This window comes from Tauraco erythrolophus, chromosome 20, assembly GCF_009769465.1.
Source record: "Tauraco erythrolophus isolate bTauEry1 chromosome 20, bTauEry1.pri, whole genome shotgun sequence".
NCBI lineage: Eukaryota > Metazoa > Chordata > Aves > Musophagiformes > Musophagidae > Tauraco > Tauraco erythrolophus.
In genome coordinates, this window is record NC_141484.1 from 3,753,051 (window position 1) to 3,776,188 (window position 23,138).

Genomic DNA, 23,138 nt, shown 5'->3' on the forward strand with positions numbered 1-23,138 from the left:
TCCACCCGTAGAGGATAATAAAATGATTTGCCTCATCCGCAGGGGTCCCCTCTCTTCCCTGTCAGCAAGACTTACTAAAGAGGGGACAGAGTGGCCCTTGCACAGCTGCATGCTTCCAGCTCCAGAGGAGACTGGGCAGATCCATCTCCGGAATTACGCAGCACGGACTGACACTGCTCAGTCTACGTAGGGCTAAACCTGCCTGCTCTGCCACAGGGGTGGGCTTCAGCAGCACATTTGGACAAGCTGAAATCCTGCCTGCAGATTCGAGCCTCCGCAACAGTTGGGAACACAACTAATGCTTTACTGTCTTTGTGGTATTTCCATGGATATAAACGTGAAGAATTTCAACTTTGTTATAAAGGTAATTTAAGGGTTTCAATATATTGTGTCTTATTTGGCACCTAAAAGAACATCCATCATTTTACTAAATCCGTCAGTCACAGACAAACCCGTTTTCCAGTATCCTTAGCCTCCATTAACTAAGGAACACATATAAAGTACCTGCATCTTCCAATGGAACATAAAGCAATAGGATCTCCCACCACAGCTACCAAGGATTGTGCTCTTGTAATGGCAGTGTTGAGAAGTTTGTAATTGGACAGAAAACCATAATCCAAGTCTTCTGTTGAATCCTCCAGTAACTGCTCTTTCCTTTTAATTGGTGTTTGCTTATGTTTGCATGTATGCCGTGTTCGTACTGTGCTGAGAAACAAAACTCTAAACTGTTTTCCTAAAACGAAACAAAACACAAATGTCTGAGATAAATGCAGCTATTTCTGGTAGTAACACAATCAGACGACTGCTCTTGCCACCCAGATTTCACACCTAGATATTATGAAGAACTGACAGCTACCCTTTACATGAAGAGCTTTATGCAAGAATAATAAGATTTAAAAATTTTAAAAGATGCACTATAAATAGCACATTCTATTACAAGAATATTTCCTCTTTAAAAAACTGATTTTTCATCTTGATATTAATCACTCCAGAACTTTCTGAAATGCTAATTATCTTTACAATGTTGCCAATCAGCCAATAACAAAACTTGTAATTATTTATTTGACCTTAAAAAAAAGAAAGTTCTGGATATTCTTGATTCGTATTTAAAATTTTCTCAAATGTATGAATACCAGAAAAAACAGAACATACCACTCCCTGTCACTCAGTTACTTTATTATCCTCCTTTGTTTATTACTGACTAGAAGTGCTACCTAGCAACATGCTAGCCTACACAAAATTCTTGTTATCAATGTGACTCCAGGAACAAATACCTAAATTTGTGGAACCTTTTTTACAGTCTATTCTACAAATGCAAAAACCAGTGAAACGTTCTGAGGCTAAAGCCTTGGTACATTTTTATTAGTAACTCTGGTTTTCCCCTTACAATAAAAATCCACCATTTTTCACATTTTTCACCCAATCAATTTATTCTTAAAATAAGCTTGAACTTAATTTTGAGAAAAGATAAATGTGACATTGATGACTTTATTGCTTTGATATTCAATGTTTGATACATTTTGATACATCAGTTTTTATGGGTTGTATCACAGCTCTCCTTTTGTTCCGATCGTTTTAAGATTATTTTAATAAGTGTTAACTTCACTAGTCACATTTTTTACTTCCTTGGCATATCTTTGAGACATATAACTATTACTTACCCTGAACATTTAGCACTCTCTCTACGCTGACATCAGACAGTCTTTTTTTCCGAAGTTCAGCCCGAATTCTGAACACTTGATCAGCATAAGGTGTTACGACACCTATACTGCCATCGTCCAATTTGCCCCAGGCAACAGGCCATTTTCTTCTTAATTCTTCAACACGCTCTACTACTTCAAACACCTTAAAAGAAAGTCAAAATTCTTAAAAGCATGCTCCATTGAAGATCATTCTTTGATATGGAAAGAGAATTAGAATTTTAAAGCTCTGAAACATTTACATGTCACAGTATTACGTAGCCTTACTGAACAAGCAGCAATACTATTGTATTATATAGTGTGATACTCTAAAACATCATGTATTAAAACAATGTATTAACTATACAGTACCTTTTTTTAATCTTGAAACAAGTTTGCCCACAAAAATGTCACCTTTAAACTTGAAAGCTGAGAAATTATGTTAATAACCTTAATTTTCATGCTTAATGTTCTTATGAAAGTGTCAAGTGCAGTAGGACCTTTCTTACCATACTTCACCTAATTTCCATAAGTAAATACATCACCTAAATAGATATTATTTTATTTTTATTCTGGATTTTATATATGTCATATTAAGAGCTTGATAACTCTACAAAGAGAGCATGCATACCAGACCACAATGACTTCCCATTCCAAAGGATAGCATCAGGAGTTTCAGATTATTCATCAACTGCTAGCTCATCTCTATGAAATACTATTCAGTGTGCTACCTGAGAAGACTAATGGGTAATAAAAACTGAGAACCTCCTCCTGCGAGGAGACAGTCTCAATGTAACCTCCCGCCAAAAAGAACCAAGCATAGCAGCTCCCATTTCAGCATGCTGAAAAGAGATACTGCACTGTAGAAGGCATCTCAGAATAACTTTATGGAAGGTCTGTGGGTTGGTCTGGTTTTTTTTTACATTTACATTCAATATGTCATTTAAGCAACATCAGTATGTCATTCAATAAATATTTATTCAGCCATTTAAAGCATGATAATTGACAAATGCAGTTTTCCTATAGCATCACAAATGCAAGCTCAGCCTCTCAATGGAGGCGAGGCAGACAGTCTTCCCTACAAGAATCTCAAGTATTGTTAACTTTATTCTCCTCCTTATTCATCCAGTTATCTTTGGCTGTGGGATGGGGATGTTAAAAATAAACTTAATGCGCTTAGCTTTTAAGTTCTCTCTTCTTCAAATTGGTAAGTGGGAATTTTAGGAACTTTTATGGACATTTCAGAAACAAGAAAAGTGATATAAATCACAATGGGTAAGTACAATAGTATAAAATAAAGTAATTCCTAACTGCTAAAAATTTGTTGTTTCATGCTGACTCCTTACCACCCTGATTATATGACACATTCTCCTTCAAGTATACAATTTTTTTTTAAATTAATCCAAACCTGGACAGATTATTGAAAAACTCAGGAATTCAGAAAAAAATATCAGGAGACAACTGATAAAGCAAAAAAAGATCCTTAAGAAGTCACAAATAGTTTACTTTTGATATTTCAGATCTTCAGAGGGCAGTGAAAATATGTGCTTGTTTTTGAGCAAGTCCTGAATACCACTTTTTGCAACATAAATCCTACTGACAAAGGATATTAGAATAAACTTTGATATCTGTAAAAGCTGTAGCACAGATATAATGATCTTTTGCAGCTGTTTTGGCAAGCTTTTCGGAAAGCGTATAGCTTCTAGATCTGTAGTTATAATTAACATCATATAGGGAAATTTTAGAATTAAGACCAAAAAGGGAAACCATATTTTCCCAATTAGTACTTAATATGGACACCAACGAACCATAAGATGCCCCAACGCAAACGCCCATTAAGGGTCAAGCAGAAAAAAAATCTCCCTCATCATCTTAATTTCAGTGTTTCATGTTGGTGTTTAAGCAGCTGTTGTCCTTCACTTCTGCCTGTAGCTATTAATGACTCACAATTTTCAGACAGTTACTTGGCCACTGAAGATATTTTTAGGTTTTTTACAACTTTTTTTTAAATGGCAAAGCAATCCAAGTAGATTAATGAAAGTAGTCAGGTGCCTTCAGTTTTTTTCAGTGATGTGTCCAGAAGTCATCGGAGCTTCTAATTTAAGTAGATATTTTAATACATCAAAGAATGCATAACGAGTGCAGCATAACAACAACAAAAAGGTTAAGAATTCTGCATCAGATGAACTGCACCATGACCAACAATGGGTAACACAGACATCTCTGCAGTGCTGTGCTTCATAATAAACACTGCTGCTAAACTGCAACCTAGCTACAGCTAAAATTCCTCATAATTTCAAGAAAATTAGTGATATTTCTTTGTTTTTCTTTAAATGTCTATGACATTTCTTGATATCTTTTTGGTGGGGGAAAAAAAGGAGTTGGGTTGACCGCTCTGTAACTTGAAGTGACTGGAAAAAGACATCTTTCACTAGGAAAAGTATTACCAAGTTGGGGGGAAGGGTAGCAGGTGTTTGGTTTTGTAGGTTTGGGGGTTTTTTAACTCAAGGGAAGGAATGAGAATGAAAGTAATTTTTGAAGAATACAAATAAATCTATGTGAAACAAACATATTGAGAATAAGTTCTCACTGAAAAAATCTCATCTGCACATCATCAGTTAACACACTGATCTTGAACATATTAAAGCAAGTATGAAATGTTACTCCAGAGGACTCTTATCTGTGTGGGAACATTTCTACAACAGTCAAAGAAATCTAAGTTTTACTTCAAATTGCAGTTACACTCAGTTGCTAAGATACATCCATCAGACTGTCACAAAAATTATCAGGAAAGACATCCTGAAGAATGAGCCTGAGAGAACTATATGCAGCTTGCAATTTGCAAAGTAAAAAAGAAGATAAATTAATGGAAACGTTTACTACAATTGCAATGTTCACTACTTCGTGTTTAGCAAACTCCAGGTGCCTCTCTCCTACTAAAGGGCAATTTATGTTTTCCACCTACACTGAGCATAAACCAATAAATGCGGAGGCAGGGGAGCTTTGAGAAAACAATCAAGAATAAAGCCAAAGAAGAGTTACCTCTGCATTATTGTAAAAAGCTGTACTATTTTTTTCCTGCACATCTTCTCCACGTGCTGTGAAGAAAGTCAAAGGGTAGAAATCTTTGTGTGCTGGCTGCTTTCCACTTGCCATCAATTTGCCTTCATAGAAAAGTTCGGATGTATAACTGTAACAAGGCAAAACAGAATAAAATATGGAGTCTACATATGAGCTCACTGATAAAACATGCAAATCTCAAGGATAAAATACGCAATCACAAAATACTTCATAAGGAAAACAGAACCACTGATTACTATTCGGCATCTTCAAGTTAATTTCTCTGAACTGGTATTTCCACACTACAGACAGAGGAGAAGGCACTAAAAATATGCTTTTCCATCACTTTTCCAAAGGCAGTATTTTCTTGTAATCTAAAGCTTGACAGAGTTACCAACATTCTCATTCATGCTGCACTCAGAGGTTCTGGTGGCTTGAAACTGAGCAAAAGGAACACTTGCTGTCTGGGACTGGTTATTTCCCAGGCTTGCGGACAATGAGCCTGCTTACATCAGTTAAGAGCTGTTGAACTTGGAAGATAAATTTACTCAAGGTTTCATGTGTACTGAGCGCAATGCAGGCCAAGCGTTCAGCTTCCAACTAAGCTTCTCCTCTCTAACTTCCACTCCAGACCAATCGCTGCTGCTAGTCATCAGAAACAAAACTACAAGGTACCTCCTCTGCTGGCAGCAGGCACTACAGAAGCTGGCCGACTGAAAAAGCAATGAGGCAAAAACTACTTTCAAGGTGAAAAGCAGGACAGAAGAAGGCAAACTGAATGGAAGAAGATAAAAAGTCAGCGAGACCGCGGATTACTATGGGTAGTACTGTAAACTATTGCAAGCACAGTAGAACTAAACTAATGTACTGGCTTTCATTAATTAGTGAATTCTGGTATAATCTAACTTTTGAATGCTCAACCTCCAACCTTAACATTCTTCAGACACAGCTGTGTGGATGCTGTGACATGAATGCAGCCTGACACGAAGGCAACAAACGCAGGAGACTGTGCAGTCAGTGGGCCCACCCAGTTCTTCCTGGCTTCCAACTATTGTAGCTTAAGATGTGAGTAACTGCTCATGGACAAGCCAAAGAAACTAGTCTGCTACCAAATCATCATCAAACAACTGCAGCCCACTGCTGACCACAACTGGCTTACACTAGACAACCCTGAAGAACATGCAACTCTTGTGTGGATTGAGTTGCAGCAGTCCGCTGCTGCCAATGAGCAAAACTAGCAATGTCCTCTGCGAATTACTTCTTAGAAATAAGTTCTCATTAAACAATAAAACACTCTTTTTACAAGGACTGTTTTTTCCAATTACAGATCCAAAGTCAGGCTAAAATAATGGACTGTTCTTCCCTTAATTTCTTTTGGCCTCTTTACTTCACTTGGGTAGGTATGATTAATTAGCCCACCATGAACCATCTTCCTACACTCACTTCTGTCTTAAGTATCATGGTCCCATTTGTCAGGGGAAATTCCACATTATAAAAAAAAGCAGACTTGAAACAATCTCCTAAATGGGCCCCTGTCAGGGTATTTAGCAGGTTTCACTTAACACAGCAATACATTCTAGCAGAATTAGTCACACTTGACTCTCACTGGACAGCCGACTTGTCCCAGTAGTACTTCTGCAATCCTCACCTTGGTGTTCAACACAGTACATCCTTCTAGGAACTCACTGTATGAACTTCAGCTGCTGAAGTGAATTTTCATGGCCTTTCTGAGGCAAAGTTCATGGAAGTGATCTCTAACCAAAAGCTAAAACAGTCCCTTCTTTTTCAGATTCTCTCTCATTTTGAACTTACAATTTTGAGAAATGTGTAAGAAATTGAGCATCCTCAGTCTATAATTACAAAGTCCATAAAATGAGGACAGATCAAGCTGTGTAACAAAGTATGCTATATTCTCACTTTTGATTCCCCACAGCACTTAAATACTTCTGCTTTTGCTTTGAACACAGTGATAACCTAATTAGTATGACTGGATACCAACATCATATTCCTCAGTACATATTTGAGCCAGGATTTAAACTTTAGCATTTTTCCCCATGATTGCACTTATTCTTTCCAGCACAGCTCATGGATGAGCTCATTACACTAGCAGCCATTAGTTTATCATAGCATAAAAACGCAAACCCACTGATTAATGCATCTTGAAAGAAGTAATAAAAAAAAGGCAACAGGAAAGAAACATGCCCAGAAAAAAATAGGTCAAGTTTGTTCATAGCTGTATATCCATATGTTCCTTACACTGCACATAGCTTACCATTCTATAATCCACCTCAGTAATTCTAAAATTCTGCAACACTTTGAAGAAACACAGACTGTATACAATACACCGCACAATGGTTAAAAAGGGGAAGTTGGCTCTTCTTTGGCTTAGTGAGCAAGTCTTGTGGCCAAAGCATCTCCACCTGAATGACGGATCTGTAATGCAACTGCCTAACTGAATGCCTGCCATCTGTTCTAGGACATGAAATTTCAACTTAGTAACAAAGAAATACTCTCCCAGTTTACTATGAAACAACAAAGATTTCATTAGGGAAACAGGTAATGCTTCTCACTTCATTCAGTAGTGCTTGGCTCTGAGTTGTTTTGTTCACTCACACCAGTCAAAGAAAAGCTTGATACAGTGAAAAAGTTCACACCTACTTGATGATAGCTTCATGGGAGCGATAGTTCTCACACAGCAAGATCCTGCACGGAAATTCTGCAGGGTAGTGCTCATAGAGCCGATCAAGCAATGAAACATGAAGGTTTCTTTCCCTGGCAAATTCACTGTAGACAAAAGGACTGAGCTGTAATAGACACACACATACAAAGAAAACGTAACTAAATATGTGGACTTGGAATTTCATGCTCCCAACATATGTATTTTGCATCAAACCAAAAATGAAACCTTACTTTTACTGTACGTTCATAGTTGGAAGAGATATACCATGGCTATTCCACAGAAATGCCCATTCCTACTGTAAAAGTGACAGAAGACCAGCATGCTCTTACAGGAACAATAAAACATTCATATGTAAAGAGGACAGAAGAACCTTTATATTTAAGTTTTTTCTTTGTGGCTTGCACAGGTGAGTAACTCAAAGCAGAAAGCTATTTGACAAAAGAAAAAAAAAGGAAAGGCACACAAAAAAAACCAAAAAAAACCCACAAAACCTGAAACCCAAACCGTATTTGAATGACATTACACAATTACTCTGACAAGCGCTTTGCAGTTCAGTTACTACCACAAATAGCACAGAAAATACAGAAGTGTGTAACACCATTTTACAAGTTAAATAGAAAGTCATTGGAAAAACTAAAACCCAAGTGGCCTAGTTACTATTACACGAAACTACTACTGGGTTTAACAATAAAATCATCATCTATTAGAGCAGAAAAAATAGAACCAAAGATGACGAAAAAGATTTTGAAAATAAAACTTTAAAATGTTGGAATTAAGCCAATCTATTTTGTCATTCTGAATACATACGATTTAAATTCTAAGTTTGGGTTTCACTTCAGATAAATATTAGTTTTAGAAATTTAAATACTGGATACCTCACAGAGTAGCTTCTGTGAGAACCTGAGCTGCAGAACAGCTCTCTATGCGCGTAGCCTGAGACACACAGGCCAAGCCGAGACTCCAGCCATCCTGCTGGGTAGATGCAATCTAGCCCGAAGTGCTAAGAATTCCAATGTCTTGAAAAGCATTTTTGAGATCTGTATTTAAAAAGCTCTATCCCAGTCCTCGGCAATACTATGATTCTATGACTTGAAACGATCTAATAGTATTAAATCATAGGTGGCAACACAAAGTTTATTACTATACCAAAGCAAACACTCTATTGCTATTGTGAAATGTCAAATAAAGACAAATCTATAAAAACAAATAAATCTGGCCAAAATCAACAAAGCAAGTAAGACTGACTTTTCCAAGAATGTTTTCTTATGCCTACAGGCCACAGAAAGACATGCACAATCAGCGTTTTAAACTCTTCAAACCGAGCAATTCCTAGGCACATGGCAGTGACGTCAAGGTACATGTTCGTTTCCATTTCCTGTTTCTTACTTGTTCAAATCCTTACCAGGTTATGATGCTTATAATTAAAAAAAAAAAAAAGTTGTCTAAATCATAATACACTTCTCTGTATGCTTCAGTTCTTTCAGAAATCAAGAGGGAATATCAGTCATAAAAAGTAGGAGAAACTCCTACCCTGACTGTAATAATAACTATCCCCATGTCTTATGCAAATAACATCCCTTGAATTCTCCTTGGCTTCCCCATCCATTATACAGCTGGTAAAATTTATTAATTTCCCCTCTTCAAAATAAAATTTTACTTGCATATAGTTAAGTTGGTGGAGCAGGCCCAAGGCTGTTCTATGACAGATTTCTCATGTAAACTTGGACAACTCGCACACTCTGTGCCTCAATTCCCTTACTGTAAAATGGAGACAAGAGCATATTCCCACTTAGCAGAAACACTGTGAGTCTATGTTAAAGATTGTGAGGAATTAACATACCACAGAAATTTGGAGCAGATAAATACCTTAAATATATAAATACAAACAGTATATATACGCACTTCATATTCAAAAAATTCTACAGCTCTTACCTGCATATGGTCTCCAGCCAAGACAATCCTTGTGTTTTTATTAGCTAGTGCTAGAGGCATAATAGTTTCACACTCCATAGCTTGCGCGGCTTCATCTAACAGAATGTGTGTAAAAAAACCTGTAAAACAGAGATATCGGCAAATAAATGAAACTTGAAAGATGATAAAATAAACAGTGACAACAATACAAGAAATTGTACTGGAAGTTCTGTATTCTGATAGTAACCAAAATTAGAAAAAATTCAGTATGGCTTATACAAGGTAATTTCTAGCAACTACCAGAAACCACACAAACAATTTCAAACCCATCAAATGACCAACGGTGGTCAATCAACTGCCAGTGACACTAGCAGCAGCCCACAGATCTGCCTCGTTCTTATAGACGTGAAGGTAAAAATGTGGTTTATCTGAGCTCTCCTTATAGCCAGAGGAAATGTCTCTTGGCAAACTTCCCTCAGTAGGTTTCTCAAATCTGAAAAATCTTCTCATCATAAGGCTTGAAGAGTTTTGGACAATGACAATGAAAAGGACTTCTTCATGTACTTGAGGCCTATTAACTATTTTATACACTAAATTTCCATTAAAATTGCACACATACCTGAGCACTTTGCTTGGTTATGGGCTTTAAGGAATGTCGGGGGGAAAAAAGGAACAGAAGTTGAAGGAAAATTTAAATTCAATCTTATGATAATATCGGACCAAAAGATTTGTTGGAGGAGGGAAATCTATGCACCAAATAACATGCACTTGAAAAAAACTGAGCCACAGTAGACATATTTTATGAAATGTAAATTCAAGATAGGTAGAGAAGTGGTTTTATACATTGATATATATTAAGGTTTAAAACAAAGTGTTAGAGGAGTTAATGTACCATCCGATTAAGATGATGTACATAAAAATGTAGCCATTTTCTTTGGAAAACATGAATTTCATACAGCTGCACACACATTACTACGGCATGACTGTACACAGCTCATTGCCAAAAGAAGCAGTTACTTCCATCTAAAGACCTGAAAATATTTACCATAAATTCCATATTAGTTTTCTCTATTGCAACAAATGCCTGTATGTAGCCATAAAAAAAATTAACAGTAACAACTTCCACGAAGAAATTCTAGGTTCTCCAAAAAGCAGATGGATTTCATTTGGACATCAAGAAAAAACCCTAAGCAGCCTCTGCCCAAAAAATAATCAGTCTACTATATTTCAGTTTAGAAAACAACCCTAGAAGTATCACGTTAACATAGCATGGGTTCGTATGTGTGGGAGTTGTTTGCAAAGCTGAACAACTCACAAAACAAGTGGCAATGACCTTAATGAGTATAATATTCAAAGTCAGAATCTCAAACAGAATTTTCCCTCTTGGATCTCAGAAACACCAGATCATAGAGACTACTGCTTCTTTAATTTTGTTTTAAATAAGCAAAAAACAGAATAAGCAAAAGGTTAATCAGAATGCCAGCAGTTTACCACTTTGTAACAAACATTTATTTACCAAAAAAAAAAAAAAAAAAAAGAGAAGACCATTTTAAGATGATCATGGTTTATTTTTTAACAGTTCAAAGAATTGGGTAAGGAACTGACACTGGTATAATTCTCAAAGCACGGACGCTTCTTGTTTAGAAATTATCTTACCTGGTTCAAGATCCAATTGACATAGATACTGTGATGTATTTAAAGTAACAACTACTACTCGTTGCTTAAGAATGTCTTCTTTCTGTGGCATCTGAAAGGTGGAATGTGTGCTTGAAATCAAACAGTACTGATGCACAACTGGGTGGACAGTCTTTACCCAGCGATTTCGGAAATATACCCTAGAAAAGAAAGAAGGGGCTTATTTTCTGTACAGTTCAAACATAGTGACAGCCTAATATTTCAAATGCTAGTATTCTGCTTTCTGATAAAGGTAATCTTCAGGAAATAAAACATCATAACTGTGCAGAATTACATGCTAAAACATCTTGGATTTACCTCCCATTACTTGCTGCAGTGCAACACCACATACATGAACAGTTACCAAGGATTAATTCACATATGAAAATCTGTAAATTCTTCACAAGTTTAAGTTCTGTGACCCTTATATCAATGTCTATTTCGTTTTAAACTATCAGTAAACTCATTTTAAAGACATGTTTCCTCAGATGAAATATAAATATAGCCCATGGTCTTGGAACTGAGAGCTGCAGCCTGCACAATTCGTCAACCGCAGCCATAGCATCTTTTTAAAAAAAAGAAGAAATAATCCAGAGATGTTCATAAAATCCTGTACTTCCTTTTACATGTACTATATGTCTTCTGAGTTCTAAGAACCAAACAGGAAGCATATTCATCTTTTTATCATGTAGGGCCATAATTATGATACACTGTATAAAAGAATAAGCAAATAGTGCCAAAAAGGATGGCGAGAGTCTAAAATATCAGGACGTTGTTGGCAAAGCACTGGACTTCAAATATCTTTCCACGACACATAAGATAATGGGAATCACCATATCATGAGATCAGTGATCTCATCAGTGAAATGTTACGTTCAGTCTAGCTAAATGGAAGAGGAACGGGGAAGACACAAAGACTATGCCCCAGAAAACAGAGTACAAATAACTCCGCAGAGGTAGAGAGAAACACATCACACCAGCTGAGGATCCAGATCAAGATGCCAAAGGGTTTCTCCATGGGGTGTTCCTCAAAAATACCATCTGCACAAAGTAAGAACCATGAATCTAAAGTGAAACCTTTAAACTAAACTATTGTACAGATATTAATATTTAGAATTAAAGTTATTTTCTTTCCAAAGCAAATTAAGATGAAATTATTTAAACTGATTTCTGTTCTAATTATGGGGTTTAATGCTGCTTAGTTTCCCTATTCATTATTTATTTTCTTCTCATTAGTTTCTCCTGCATCCATAACACAAATCCCAAATCATTAATAAAGTATCTGGAAAAATGTAATTATGCACTTAAGTGCAAAACACAATAGCACTGGCTGGACTTTGGATACCACGCGTCCACCCATACTTGAAAATTACAGCTCAGTTCCCTATAACGCGAGAGAAACAACTATTAGGATTGTAATAAATGTGGTTTGTGAAAATACAATGTCCATTTCAGACAATAAGCACAAAAAGAAATGCAGAGAGGAGCACAGGCACTGCAGTATTCTGAATGGCTTTTTAATTTGAAAACACAATCTACCAAAATTGACGCTTTGTAACCAAACGTAGCTCCAGTTAAGACGGGGTTCAGTGCAGGAGCAAACAATACACTCCTGAGCCATCCTCAGAACAAGAACCTTCTAATGCCACCCAGGCATCAAATTGATCAGCTTTATTTGATAAACTGTTATTACACCAATGTAACAACACAAAGTCACTGCCCAATAGCTACAACCAGGTAGTAGGAGCAAGAAAACCCCTGCTGTATTTACCCCCGCTACGCAGTCAGCTTCTACATGATTCAGTCTCTCAGCCTTAACTGAGGGTAATACTTACCCACCACCTCACAGGAGTACTGTGAGGATTAACGAGTTTATTGTGAGTTTATGTTTGTAAAGCACTTTGAGATTCTTGGATGAAAGGTGCTATTGAAATGCAAAATATTATGGTTATTAGACATTATTATACCATGCGCTGTCTTCTATTACAAAAATTCAACTATATGTGACTCATATTGGCTGACAGCATTTCAAACTGCATTGCTGCTTACCCATTAATTTCTTTTATTTTGATGTGAGATCAAAAAGGTATCCCAGAGCTATTATTCACCACTAGCACAAAAACACTTGACAGATGTGACTAGTTCGAAAATGTCGTGATATAAGTAAGCCACACTGAACAAGGGATTTCTTTCTCAGGTGCAATTTGGGTTAATAAAATCTCCTGTAATTTCATTAGTAGGATGTTTTTCCTTAAAGTATAGAGGACCCCATTACAAAAATGGGGTTTTATCAGCTTAACACAAATTGTAATGTTTCACCCTGCAACATACCCTTAATTTCTGATTAAACCAGCGACTAACCTGCAAAAGGAAAGTACCTAATGCCAGCAGAGTCGGGCAGTTACTAATCAAAACACTCATTAGCACCTGCAACACATTGTATAGTGTGCAGCTGTAGCTACAAAGATGAGCAAAAACTGCAGCTAAAGTACAAAACAAAAGCAAAACTCAGCCGCAGCTCACCTGGCTCTGTTTTCTCAAATCATGTGCCTCACATCAAGACTTGAATTCTGGAGAAATTAAAACCTTCAACGATAAGGTTTACCCAAACTTCAGGCGCTGAAATTACCAGCAAATACACAGAGAACCACAGCAAAATGGAAGTCCCAGAAGATTATAGATTTGGGACTCAATCTTCTGCAAGCAAAAGCACTGAATATACCCACAGTACTTACTAACGCTGGGTTAACATGCACAGAATTTGCATTTCGCATGGAAATTCATACAACCCTTATTTCTAAATGTGGCATCTGGATATCTACAGCAAAAGCCTTTTCTCTGTGGACCTCTAGCCAACGGGCCAAAGAATGGAACAAACCGTCACCTAACCTATCTATGCTTCCATCAACTTTCCAGCCATTGTGGCAAAAAAGAACTTTACCCAAATATTTCTATTAAATGTTAGTTAAATTGAGTATTTCTTCATCTTTCCTAATCTTGTTTTGTTTCCATTGATAGATTTCCATCAAAGCATCAATTTTTACAGTAGACTATTTGTGAAAGTAGTGGATTTATATCAGTAATTAAGACACACAAGCATTTCCTTGTTCATGTTTCAGGCTGGGATTGCTCCTAAATCACTTAAAATAGACTTCTGAAAGTTGGTAAAGGGGCAGTCCAGAGTCAGAACCTCTGAGGGAGGCTAAACAGAGCTTCATTTGCACTCCTGTCCCACAAAAGTGACTTCTCATGACTCCTTACAACAGAAGGAATTGGGACTAAATTTAAATTCTTCAAAACTTCTTTTCACTGTTCTGAACTGGAAAACACTAACTCCTCCCAGTTCTTGATATAAAGGCCACAATTTTCCCTTCAGGCTGTGCTCCAAAGAACTCTTATTGGATAAACTCCAATCCCAGCTCCTCAGATTTTGTGCAGTTATTTCTCACCTGAAATCCCTCAAGCAAAAAGAACACAGACGCTTAGAGGAAAAAGAATCTAGCTGTCTTGTTTCATGCCTCTGTTAAAAGACCATTAATAAAAAAATAAAAAATCTAAGTAGTCCAAAGAAGTCTGAAGTAAACTTTAAAAGCATCTCATTTCCCTCTTCCATTTCCTGTGATCCACCTCCAAAGAGAAGCTCATTCTCACGAACAGGTATGTTCCTTGGGATGCAGAAAACATGGGAAGAACCTGTCTAACAACCTAAAAGTTAACTTTTTTTAATCAAACTTCCTTTGAGGACGGCATAAGAGAGAAGCTAGAGTTTCAAGAAAAAAGGTAATTGGCTAAAGAGGCATTTATTTTACAAACTAACATTTAATAAGATAAATTAATACCGTTTTCAGTATGAGAACTTTACCCCAGGCGATTTGGAAAACAGGGCAATGGTCTTTTAAAACCTGTTGAGTTTTTGGTTTGGTTTGTTTTGGTTTTTTTTAATTCAAGCTCTAGTTTGCTCCCACTGATTAACTTTTATAATCTGAGTATCTCCTAAGGCTAGTAGCGACATGCTAAAGCTACTTGGTTTCGGGCTACATGCAGTACTTACACATGTATGTTAATGACTAAAATATTTTAAAAATTAACCAGAAAGGTTTCAGCTGAGATATTTTGAACAGAACCAACTTATTTTCTGACATAGCTGAAATGACAGTCAGCAAAAACATGTTTAGGAATAAATAAAAATATTAAAAATACAGATAAAAGCAGTGTCAACCTCCTTCCTTCTCCTCTAGTGTTACATACAAAACCAGTGTATGGATACAACTAACTTTGGAATATGCAAGTAAAATAATAGTAATAAACAGTAGATATCTCAATCACTGTATGCCCAGACCATACAGAAAAACTGCTGCTATCTGCTTCCTAGGTCTTGTCTGGAGTTTTTGGGAGACAGTGATAACCTGACGCACCCAGCTGCAGTGCCTACCTCCTGAAGACTCAAGCAGTTGATGGCAGAGAGACAAGTACATTCACAGACTAAAAGGTATAGAAATTAGAAGCCAATTACCACCTCTTACTGCTCTGACTCACAGTCTGAAGGTGCCTGCTTCACCACAGTTAAAATCAAGTGCCTCAGCACCTAACAGAAGCACTCAGTCGAAGGCTCTTTCCCTCTCACTGCAGGTTATGGTTGGGCTTTTTGTATCAAAATCACTTCTGCATTAATTTACGTAAGCATAAAAAAATTGTTTCAGTGACAAGTTTCTTCCGTAACAGTCAGGTTTTGGAGTGTGCCTCTAACACAGCTGAATCATCTAATCAAACCCAGGGGCTTTTTTTTTTTTTCAGGGTACAAATTTGTTTACAGGCATCAGGACTAGAAGAATTTGGCCTTCAGGCTTCATTGGTATTTTATTTAGGTGCAGAACTTATAAATTCTCAGTGTTCGCTCTGACTTTGCATTTTCCAAAGGGCATAGATAGCTATTTTGTTAGGAAAAAATACGGATTTATAACATGGCATTTAAACAAAAAACCCCCAAACTCTAGGCTTCAAAGCTAGAAGTCGCATCATTGAGAGGACAGTTTATTTAGTGTACATCTTACCCACAGCAATTTGCGGAAATATTTACAGAGTTCTCAGTACTCAGTCACTGTTAAATCACTGAGCTTTCCTTCTTTAAAAACAACATAAAAATTACACTGCTCCCCACTAAGCTATGGAAACATTTTTGGCACGGATACTATTCTGTCAGTTCATCACTTGTAGAGTAAGAAAGAAAAAAAAAATCTAAAGCAAAGTGTTCAGCCATTTAGAAACACATCAAACTCTGCAAGTAGCACATCCAGCTTTGATAATGAACTGCTTCTGCTCCACTTGATGTTTCCTTTAAAATGCTGCAAGAGGCTAAGAGCATCCTGTTTAAACTAACATGGTTTTAATTTTAAAACATATCTTGACAATAGTCAATAAGCAAGGTAACTGGTCCATGATTAATTTCATGCTGGGAGTCCCACACAGCTCTAGCTTTCCATTCAGATAAATTGACCCTTTAACTCCTGCCACATCAGGTCAGCTGCCAGACATGCAGTTAGCTCTCAAACAACATATGCTTCTCAAGAATATGTAACATTTTAAAAGTAATTTGAAAACATAAATATTTGTGGATCCATAAATATATATATACACAATTCCAGAGATGCCTCCATTTTCTAAAACTTTACTTTCTCATAGAGGTATCATGACTATTTGAACAACGTCACACAACCTACAGCAGCACTTTCTGAGGGTTTCGTAACAGATATTATGACAATAATACTTAAATTCAAACATTCAGTGACTTTTAAATTGTGGGCTGTAATTTTCTCGGCAAATATATATACATAATTTTAGCCATTAAAAAAATAAACCCTTTTGTTTACGTATGTGTAGTTTCATAAGTATTTCTGAGGCTGGACTATATAGCTGAATACAGCACATAAAAGAAGGTAGCAAAAGCCTGGCAACCACAATAAAACTGTTTAGCTTTAATTCTTGCTCTGTTAAATCACACTTCAATATTCCCAAAAGTGTCAATTACACCCATTGTTTCCCACCACAAAATTAAGACACCATAATGCTTTTTATCAAAGTGCTTTACAAATCACCTTAAGACAATCTGTGTTAAAGTACAACCAGACCAAAGGTAATTTTTCAAAAATAAGCTGCTGCCTTTTCCTCGGCCAGATCCTCAGCGTCTGTAAAATGTCCCATGGCAACTAAAGCCAGCAAACCTGAAAGAACTTACACCTGTTGTAAATCTAGCCCTTTCGCATAACTTCATTGGCTTTACTGACATTGCATAAAATAGAAGTCTAGGATGGCTTTTAATAGCTAACAAGCAAACATATAGAGTCATTTGGTTAGTAATATAATAAACCCACCCACTGGCATTCAGAAAATGATTCCCATAATTTAAACAAAATATATGCCAAGCCAGTAGTACACATCATATATTGTGATTACGACACAAAACATTCCCAGGAGTGGGTTTCTGCCCACAAATAAATCCTCCTTAACTATTTCCATGCAAGTTTACCCTCCTTGCTCTTAAAGTTTCCATCTCTTCTTCATTATTTTCCTTCACTAATTTCCCCAAAACACCCATGGTAAGTACATTTAACCACATATACAATGACTTCAAACTGACTTATCAGAAGAGGCCAAACGACTTTCACATGTTTCTCTAAATATGCAGCTCCTATGACGTCAAAATTTTTCTTCAAAAAGCCAGGTGGGTAGCCCCAGTTTCCAAATTATCAGTATAAGTGTGAGACAAAATTTTCTGGAATTAAAATACAATTAAAGCTCATTTTATTTTATCACAGTATCTTTTAGAGGAGCATATCAAAAGTTTGCTCATAAGGAAAGACACATTTATCAATAGAATAATAAAAGCTTAAAAAAGGATGTCTTTATTTTTTGTTTAACAAATGACCCAAAACTATGTTGACAATGTTTCACGTTCCTTTTAGTCTGTTTTTAAAAGCACTGCTGGTAACGCCAATATGCTTTTGTGTTTTAAAAGTTCTTTAACCTTTTTTATAGACACCTTTTCTTAAGAATAGTATTTTATAGATACATAATAAGCCTTAAAAAAATACCTGAGAGGTCTTGCCTGGGGATTGCCTGCTTCTACATATGGATGTAAATAATCCTTTATGTAGAGATCAGCAGCACTATTAGAATGGGTGCAAATGAGAATCCTGCTGGAATAAATGGTGCAAATAAAAAAGCAATGAAGAAACAGAAAACAATTCAAAGCAGTAGAATACAAAAAAAAGGAACCAGTGGCCATCTTCCTGCACATTTATTTTAATGAAACTAGTCACTAACCTATCATAGTCTGCATGATTCAACCCTTTAACTCAAACACTTCAGTTATTAAAAGATTTAAAGTTCAAAGTTTTTCAATAATTCTTTTGTGATTATTAATCTAGACTCAATTTTAAGTACAGAATAGCTTTTATTATCTAGCATACTGCAAAACTTTCCATGTCGAGCAAATCACAGTCATTCTACATATTGTCAATTTTAATTAGTTTTGTTCTAAATGAAAAATACAGGCTAAGAATATAAAATTACTTTATCATTCAAAACAATGACGGATGGCTTGGGTTTCGTTTGTTTTGAAGCTGGATGAAAATTCTGTATTTCTACCTTTCACTTAAATTCAAGCAAAAAATTACATCTTCTCTGCTAATCAAGCATCGCTCTATATTTAGTGCCCCATCTCACCTAGTATCCTGTTGTTGGAGTATGTGCTTGACTGCCTGAGCCAGAGTGAACGTTTTTCCTGTCCCATAGGGACCGATGATAAGAACAGGAGGCAGTTGTATTGAAAGTGGAGTAGTGATAGCCAGAACAGCCTCTTTCTGCTTCGCATTTAGTCGAGGGTCCAACTGCTCATCCCATTGTCTGGACAAAAGGAGGCAACAGAGTTTAAAAACAGAAGCAACGACAATCCACTGTCAGTCAGAAATGAAACAAGGTAAGATTTCAAAAGCTTTAAGGAAATTAAAGACCCTCCATGCTACTGTATTGACTGCGTCATTCTGAGGCACACTGCAACAAATCAACGAACCTTGCAAAACAATCACATGCTTTAATCACAAAACTTCGATAATATTTGCAATAAATCAGTTAGATTTTGGTTTTTTTTTCAAAAGGAATCTAACTACTTATCAATTTACATTATCTCACCTAACAATAAATAACCTGCAGAGTACACATTTTAGAAAAAGTATATGGTGCACCATCACCTGATAACAAAAGCAAGCAGACATACAACGATTTTCTACTATTACTATGCAAAATGTAACATTCATGATGGTTCTTCCCTGCAGTATTTACACTCTCAACTTTAAAGTCAACTGTTATATAACCCCAGAGCTTGGTAAAAATTACCTATAATGAAATTCAAAAACAACTAAAAAACTAATGGCTATTAATTAACTACAAACTTATCTTTTTTTTTTTTGCTTTGAGACCATTAGGCACATACCTCTAATGGGAAAGAAGTCTAAAAAAAGGAGCTTTGCTGTAACCAGCTAGTCATACCAGCATTAAGAAGAAGATCCTTTCAGAAAATTCCAACGAGCATAAGAGGTTAAAGATTTGTAGACAGTTTTTAATATTGCCACTGACAGATTTAAAAGTAGACATGCATAGTAAAAAACACCTGTCACTGCTGCACATATGGCCATACTTTAGTAACATGATCTGCTTTGTACTATGCACTATGCTTCTTACGGACTGGGAAAGTTTATGTTCAGTAGTAGTTAGCAACAGGGAGTAAAATCAAGAGGGAATTGACTGAATTTCTCACTTTTAAGACAGCTATGAACAACAAGCTGGCAGGAGACACTACGAAATATTGGAAATTAATAGGGATGTAAAACAAAAATAGAAGAAAAACAGAGGGACAGACAGTTCTGAGTCAGTCAGAAGTACTGAATCTCAAGGTAGGGAAAACCAAGCCACCAGACGGAAAAAACCATGTTCATTACACTGACTTAAACTGAACTACAACCATTATACATATCCTTTATGTATATTAAAAAATATAAAACAATTATACAAATAAACTGTATCAATTACAACTGACATGTAAATTTCTGTAAATACACATTTCCTGACATCAAACAGAGAAGACAAAGTTCTAGCTTACTTGACTTACCTTCTTTTGACTGAAATCACTGCTTACTTCCAAACTATTCCTAAACACTATTTCCTTGTAAGATTCACTCAAAACTTTAGTATGTCAGTGAAAAGATTGTCATTGACCTCCATTACCTTTATACTATAAGTCTGTGCAAAACCCATTCCCTTCTCCCTGCCTTTACTGTCAAAGCTCTGATGAATGCAGCATTCCCACCAGAACACTGCTCCCACTCTTCTATCGTCTCTGTTCTTCCTACAGTTTCAAAGACAAACTAAAATTTTTCCAATAATTTTTGTCTTGCATTATCATCTCACTGTCTCAGGTTTCTGGCCAGATCACTTTCCTTTTAATCCTTGAGCTATCTTCTGATTTGTACTGCATCACAATCACACTCTTAATTCTCACCTTCGAGACACCACACGACTCCTCGCGTGCTGCACAGGCTATCAGTTCCACATACCTCTCATTTCCCTGGCTTCTAAGTACAGAAACCTCATGCCTCTTTTATCCTTCCCTATGCAGCAAGAATAGCGGCTGTGTTCTCCAAGCAACACAGCATCACATTTCTCTTCCCTAAGTTTCCTCTTCAAGACAAACTATTTTCACTGCATCAGCCTTAAGTTTCCTTAAAAGTATTTATATAACATAGGGGTTTATATTTCATAAAGGAAACTGTAAGACATGTATATAAAGAATCTCAGGACTGCTTGCAAGTGCAATGCTGGTCCTTCCAAGAATCATTCCCACACCTTTCTTAGTCATCTCCCTCAGTAACACGTCCATGTTTGAGCTCTCTGCATCAAACTGAAAAGGTGCTAATGGATTACTCCTTGCAAACAGAAGTCCGCACACTTGAGATCCCGCACAGCAAACTCCTTATAACTTATAAGGAGTTATAGGTATTTACATTCCTATAAAGTATCACGCAGATTTTCAATGAAGAACAGCAGAGCAGTAAATACAAAAGCAGATTTGTTTTCTACAGCTACAATACAACTGCAATGCCTACAAAACTACAGCTCAACCACAGGGAAAACCAATCAACAGATTGTAGTCCTCAGAGGATCAGTTTTCTTGTTTTATTTAGAACAGTTTCACCCCCTTCTCTGAACCATCCTCATCAGTAATGAAGAGCGAGGCATGTTTCTTGTTGTAGGGCAGATTTCAGCCATCTGTTTTGAGAAATTCAGTACTGCATTACCATACAATCTTTGATATTGAAGTGTTGGTATTCTTGTACCTGTTGGGACTCCAGGGTATGGTGGGAGTCATGCTGACATCTGGAAACAAAATACTGTTGTCCTTAATCCTGTCCAAGGCATAATGCATTTCACAGAGGGGTAAGCGATTTAACTGAAACTGAAGTTCAACCTGCAGTACAAAATGAATGAATGAAGAGGTGAACCAAACATGATTAATTCAGAAAACACTCATTAGACTTTGCTGCATAGGATATATTTTTATCTTCCTGCAAACTACTGACTCTCAGAAGAAAACAGCAAACATAATTCAATCAAAAGATTTGCAATAGAATTAACTTGCTCCTTGTTTTTTGTTTCAAAGCAAAGATAAATACAGCATTTTCTCTAACATAATTTTGTTGTTTGACTTTTAAGATTAGATTCCATTGTACTCTCAGAAATAAAAAAAAAATCAAAGGGAAAAAATACCCTTAAATTTCTTTTTTTAATACAAAAAATACTCCTGGAAAATATTACTGTCCTAAAATTTTGTTTTTACAAATCTAAGCTTCCATCCCATACTGTAAGAACATCCTCGAACAACTGACAGGCCAGAAATTTTTATGGATCAACAGATGACATAAATCAGATGTGTGACCAGCAGAGATAAACCTCAAACATTATTTACTTCTAGTCAAACATTCTAGAATAATATAACTTGCCATTTATGTTCAATTATTGTGACTCTCCAGAAGTTAATTTATAACAGTTGCTTATCAATACATTTATTTTTTTGTTCTCTCAATTACTTGTGTTTTAATGCTAGTAAATACAAGCTAATGCCAACAAAATCCTGGTACAAAGCCAGAAACAACATGCAGAGCATGTTACCATCCCTGATTAAATTCAGAACTGAACAATGGATAGTGAAATTAGTTTATACATACATATACTAAAACAGCAAAGAGAAAAATACATTTCTAAATTTGAACACAGGATAAAAGCAGCTCCTGGGGAAACAATTCATAAAAACAGCTCACTCAGATTATCATTTACACATATTTAAATTTGCAATGATTAATTTCTCCAAAACCAAACGAATTGGATCAGAGCATTGCGCCAAAGAACTACACAAAAGCCTTTATATAAAATTTGACAGAGTTACACTAATATAAAGCATAAGAACACACAAAGCTGCCGAAGAACTTCAAGTGACTGATACACATTTTTAGGTTTTTTTAAAAGCACTGCCAGCCATTGTTAAATATTTATGTAATTACTGTGCTACGACTCTAATGAGCATTTGTGATTAAATAAGAGTAAATAAGCACCTTTCTGAGATTCACAACAAACAGCGAGCGTGCTAACAAACAACCGGCCAAATTATTGTAACCTGTCTGGAAAAGCACCCCTCATTTGCCCGGAAAGCGCACCAGTAATATTCAAAATTTCTCTGATCACCTTTATTGGCAGCTTTTGGAACCGCTTCGCAGAAGCTGGTTCTGCATCACCAAGCAACAGAAGAGAAAACCACAGTAAAGACGAGCTGAAGTCGGTGCATCGGCACCATCAGCCCGCTGCAGAGTTGGGGCGATGCTGCAGACAAGCGCCCCGTGCCATCCCAGAGAAACACCACAGAGGTGGTGCAGCCATTTGAAATGCACCTCCATGCCCGAAGAAAAACTCAGGTCTCAGATGTATTAATTTTATCCTCTGGCACTCACTGATTCTCTATTAATCAGTTCATTATTACTTAACCACACTTTAATTTCATTAAAATTATCACTACCAACCAGAAAGTTCAAC

The 23,138-nt window shown here is 36.4% G+C and overlaps 1 protein-coding gene across 4 annotated transcripts in view; it reads right to left on the reverse strand.

Annotated features, from left to right (window-relative positions):
* HELZ (helicase with zinc finger) overlaps positions 1-23,138 on the reverse strand; it is an 88,243-nt gene that overhangs the window by 22,088 nt on the left and 43,017 nt on the right. For 3 of the 4 annotated variants that reach the window (XM_086623896.1, XM_086623895.1, XM_086623892.1), the window contains 9 exons: positions 21,392-21,522; positions 18,726-18,905; positions 18,092-18,196; positions 10,987-11,165; positions 9,352-9,470; positions 7,398-7,543; positions 4,722-4,869; positions 1,662-1,845; positions 505-733 (listed from right to left, as the gene is read on the reverse strand). In XM_086623896.1, the coding sequence (XP_086480022.1) occupies positions 505-733; positions 1,662-1,845; positions 4,722-4,869; positions 7,398-7,543; positions 9,352-9,470; positions 10,987-11,165; positions 18,092-18,196; positions 18,726-18,905; positions 21,392-21,522 (1,421 nt within the window). The remainder of the gene's footprint in view (positions 1-504; positions 734-1,661; positions 1,846-4,721; positions 4,870-7,397; positions 7,544-9,351; positions 9,471-10,986; positions 11,166-18,091; positions 18,197-18,725; positions 18,906-21,391; positions 21,523-23,138) is intronic. The other variant, XM_086623894.1, reaches the window with a different exon arrangement.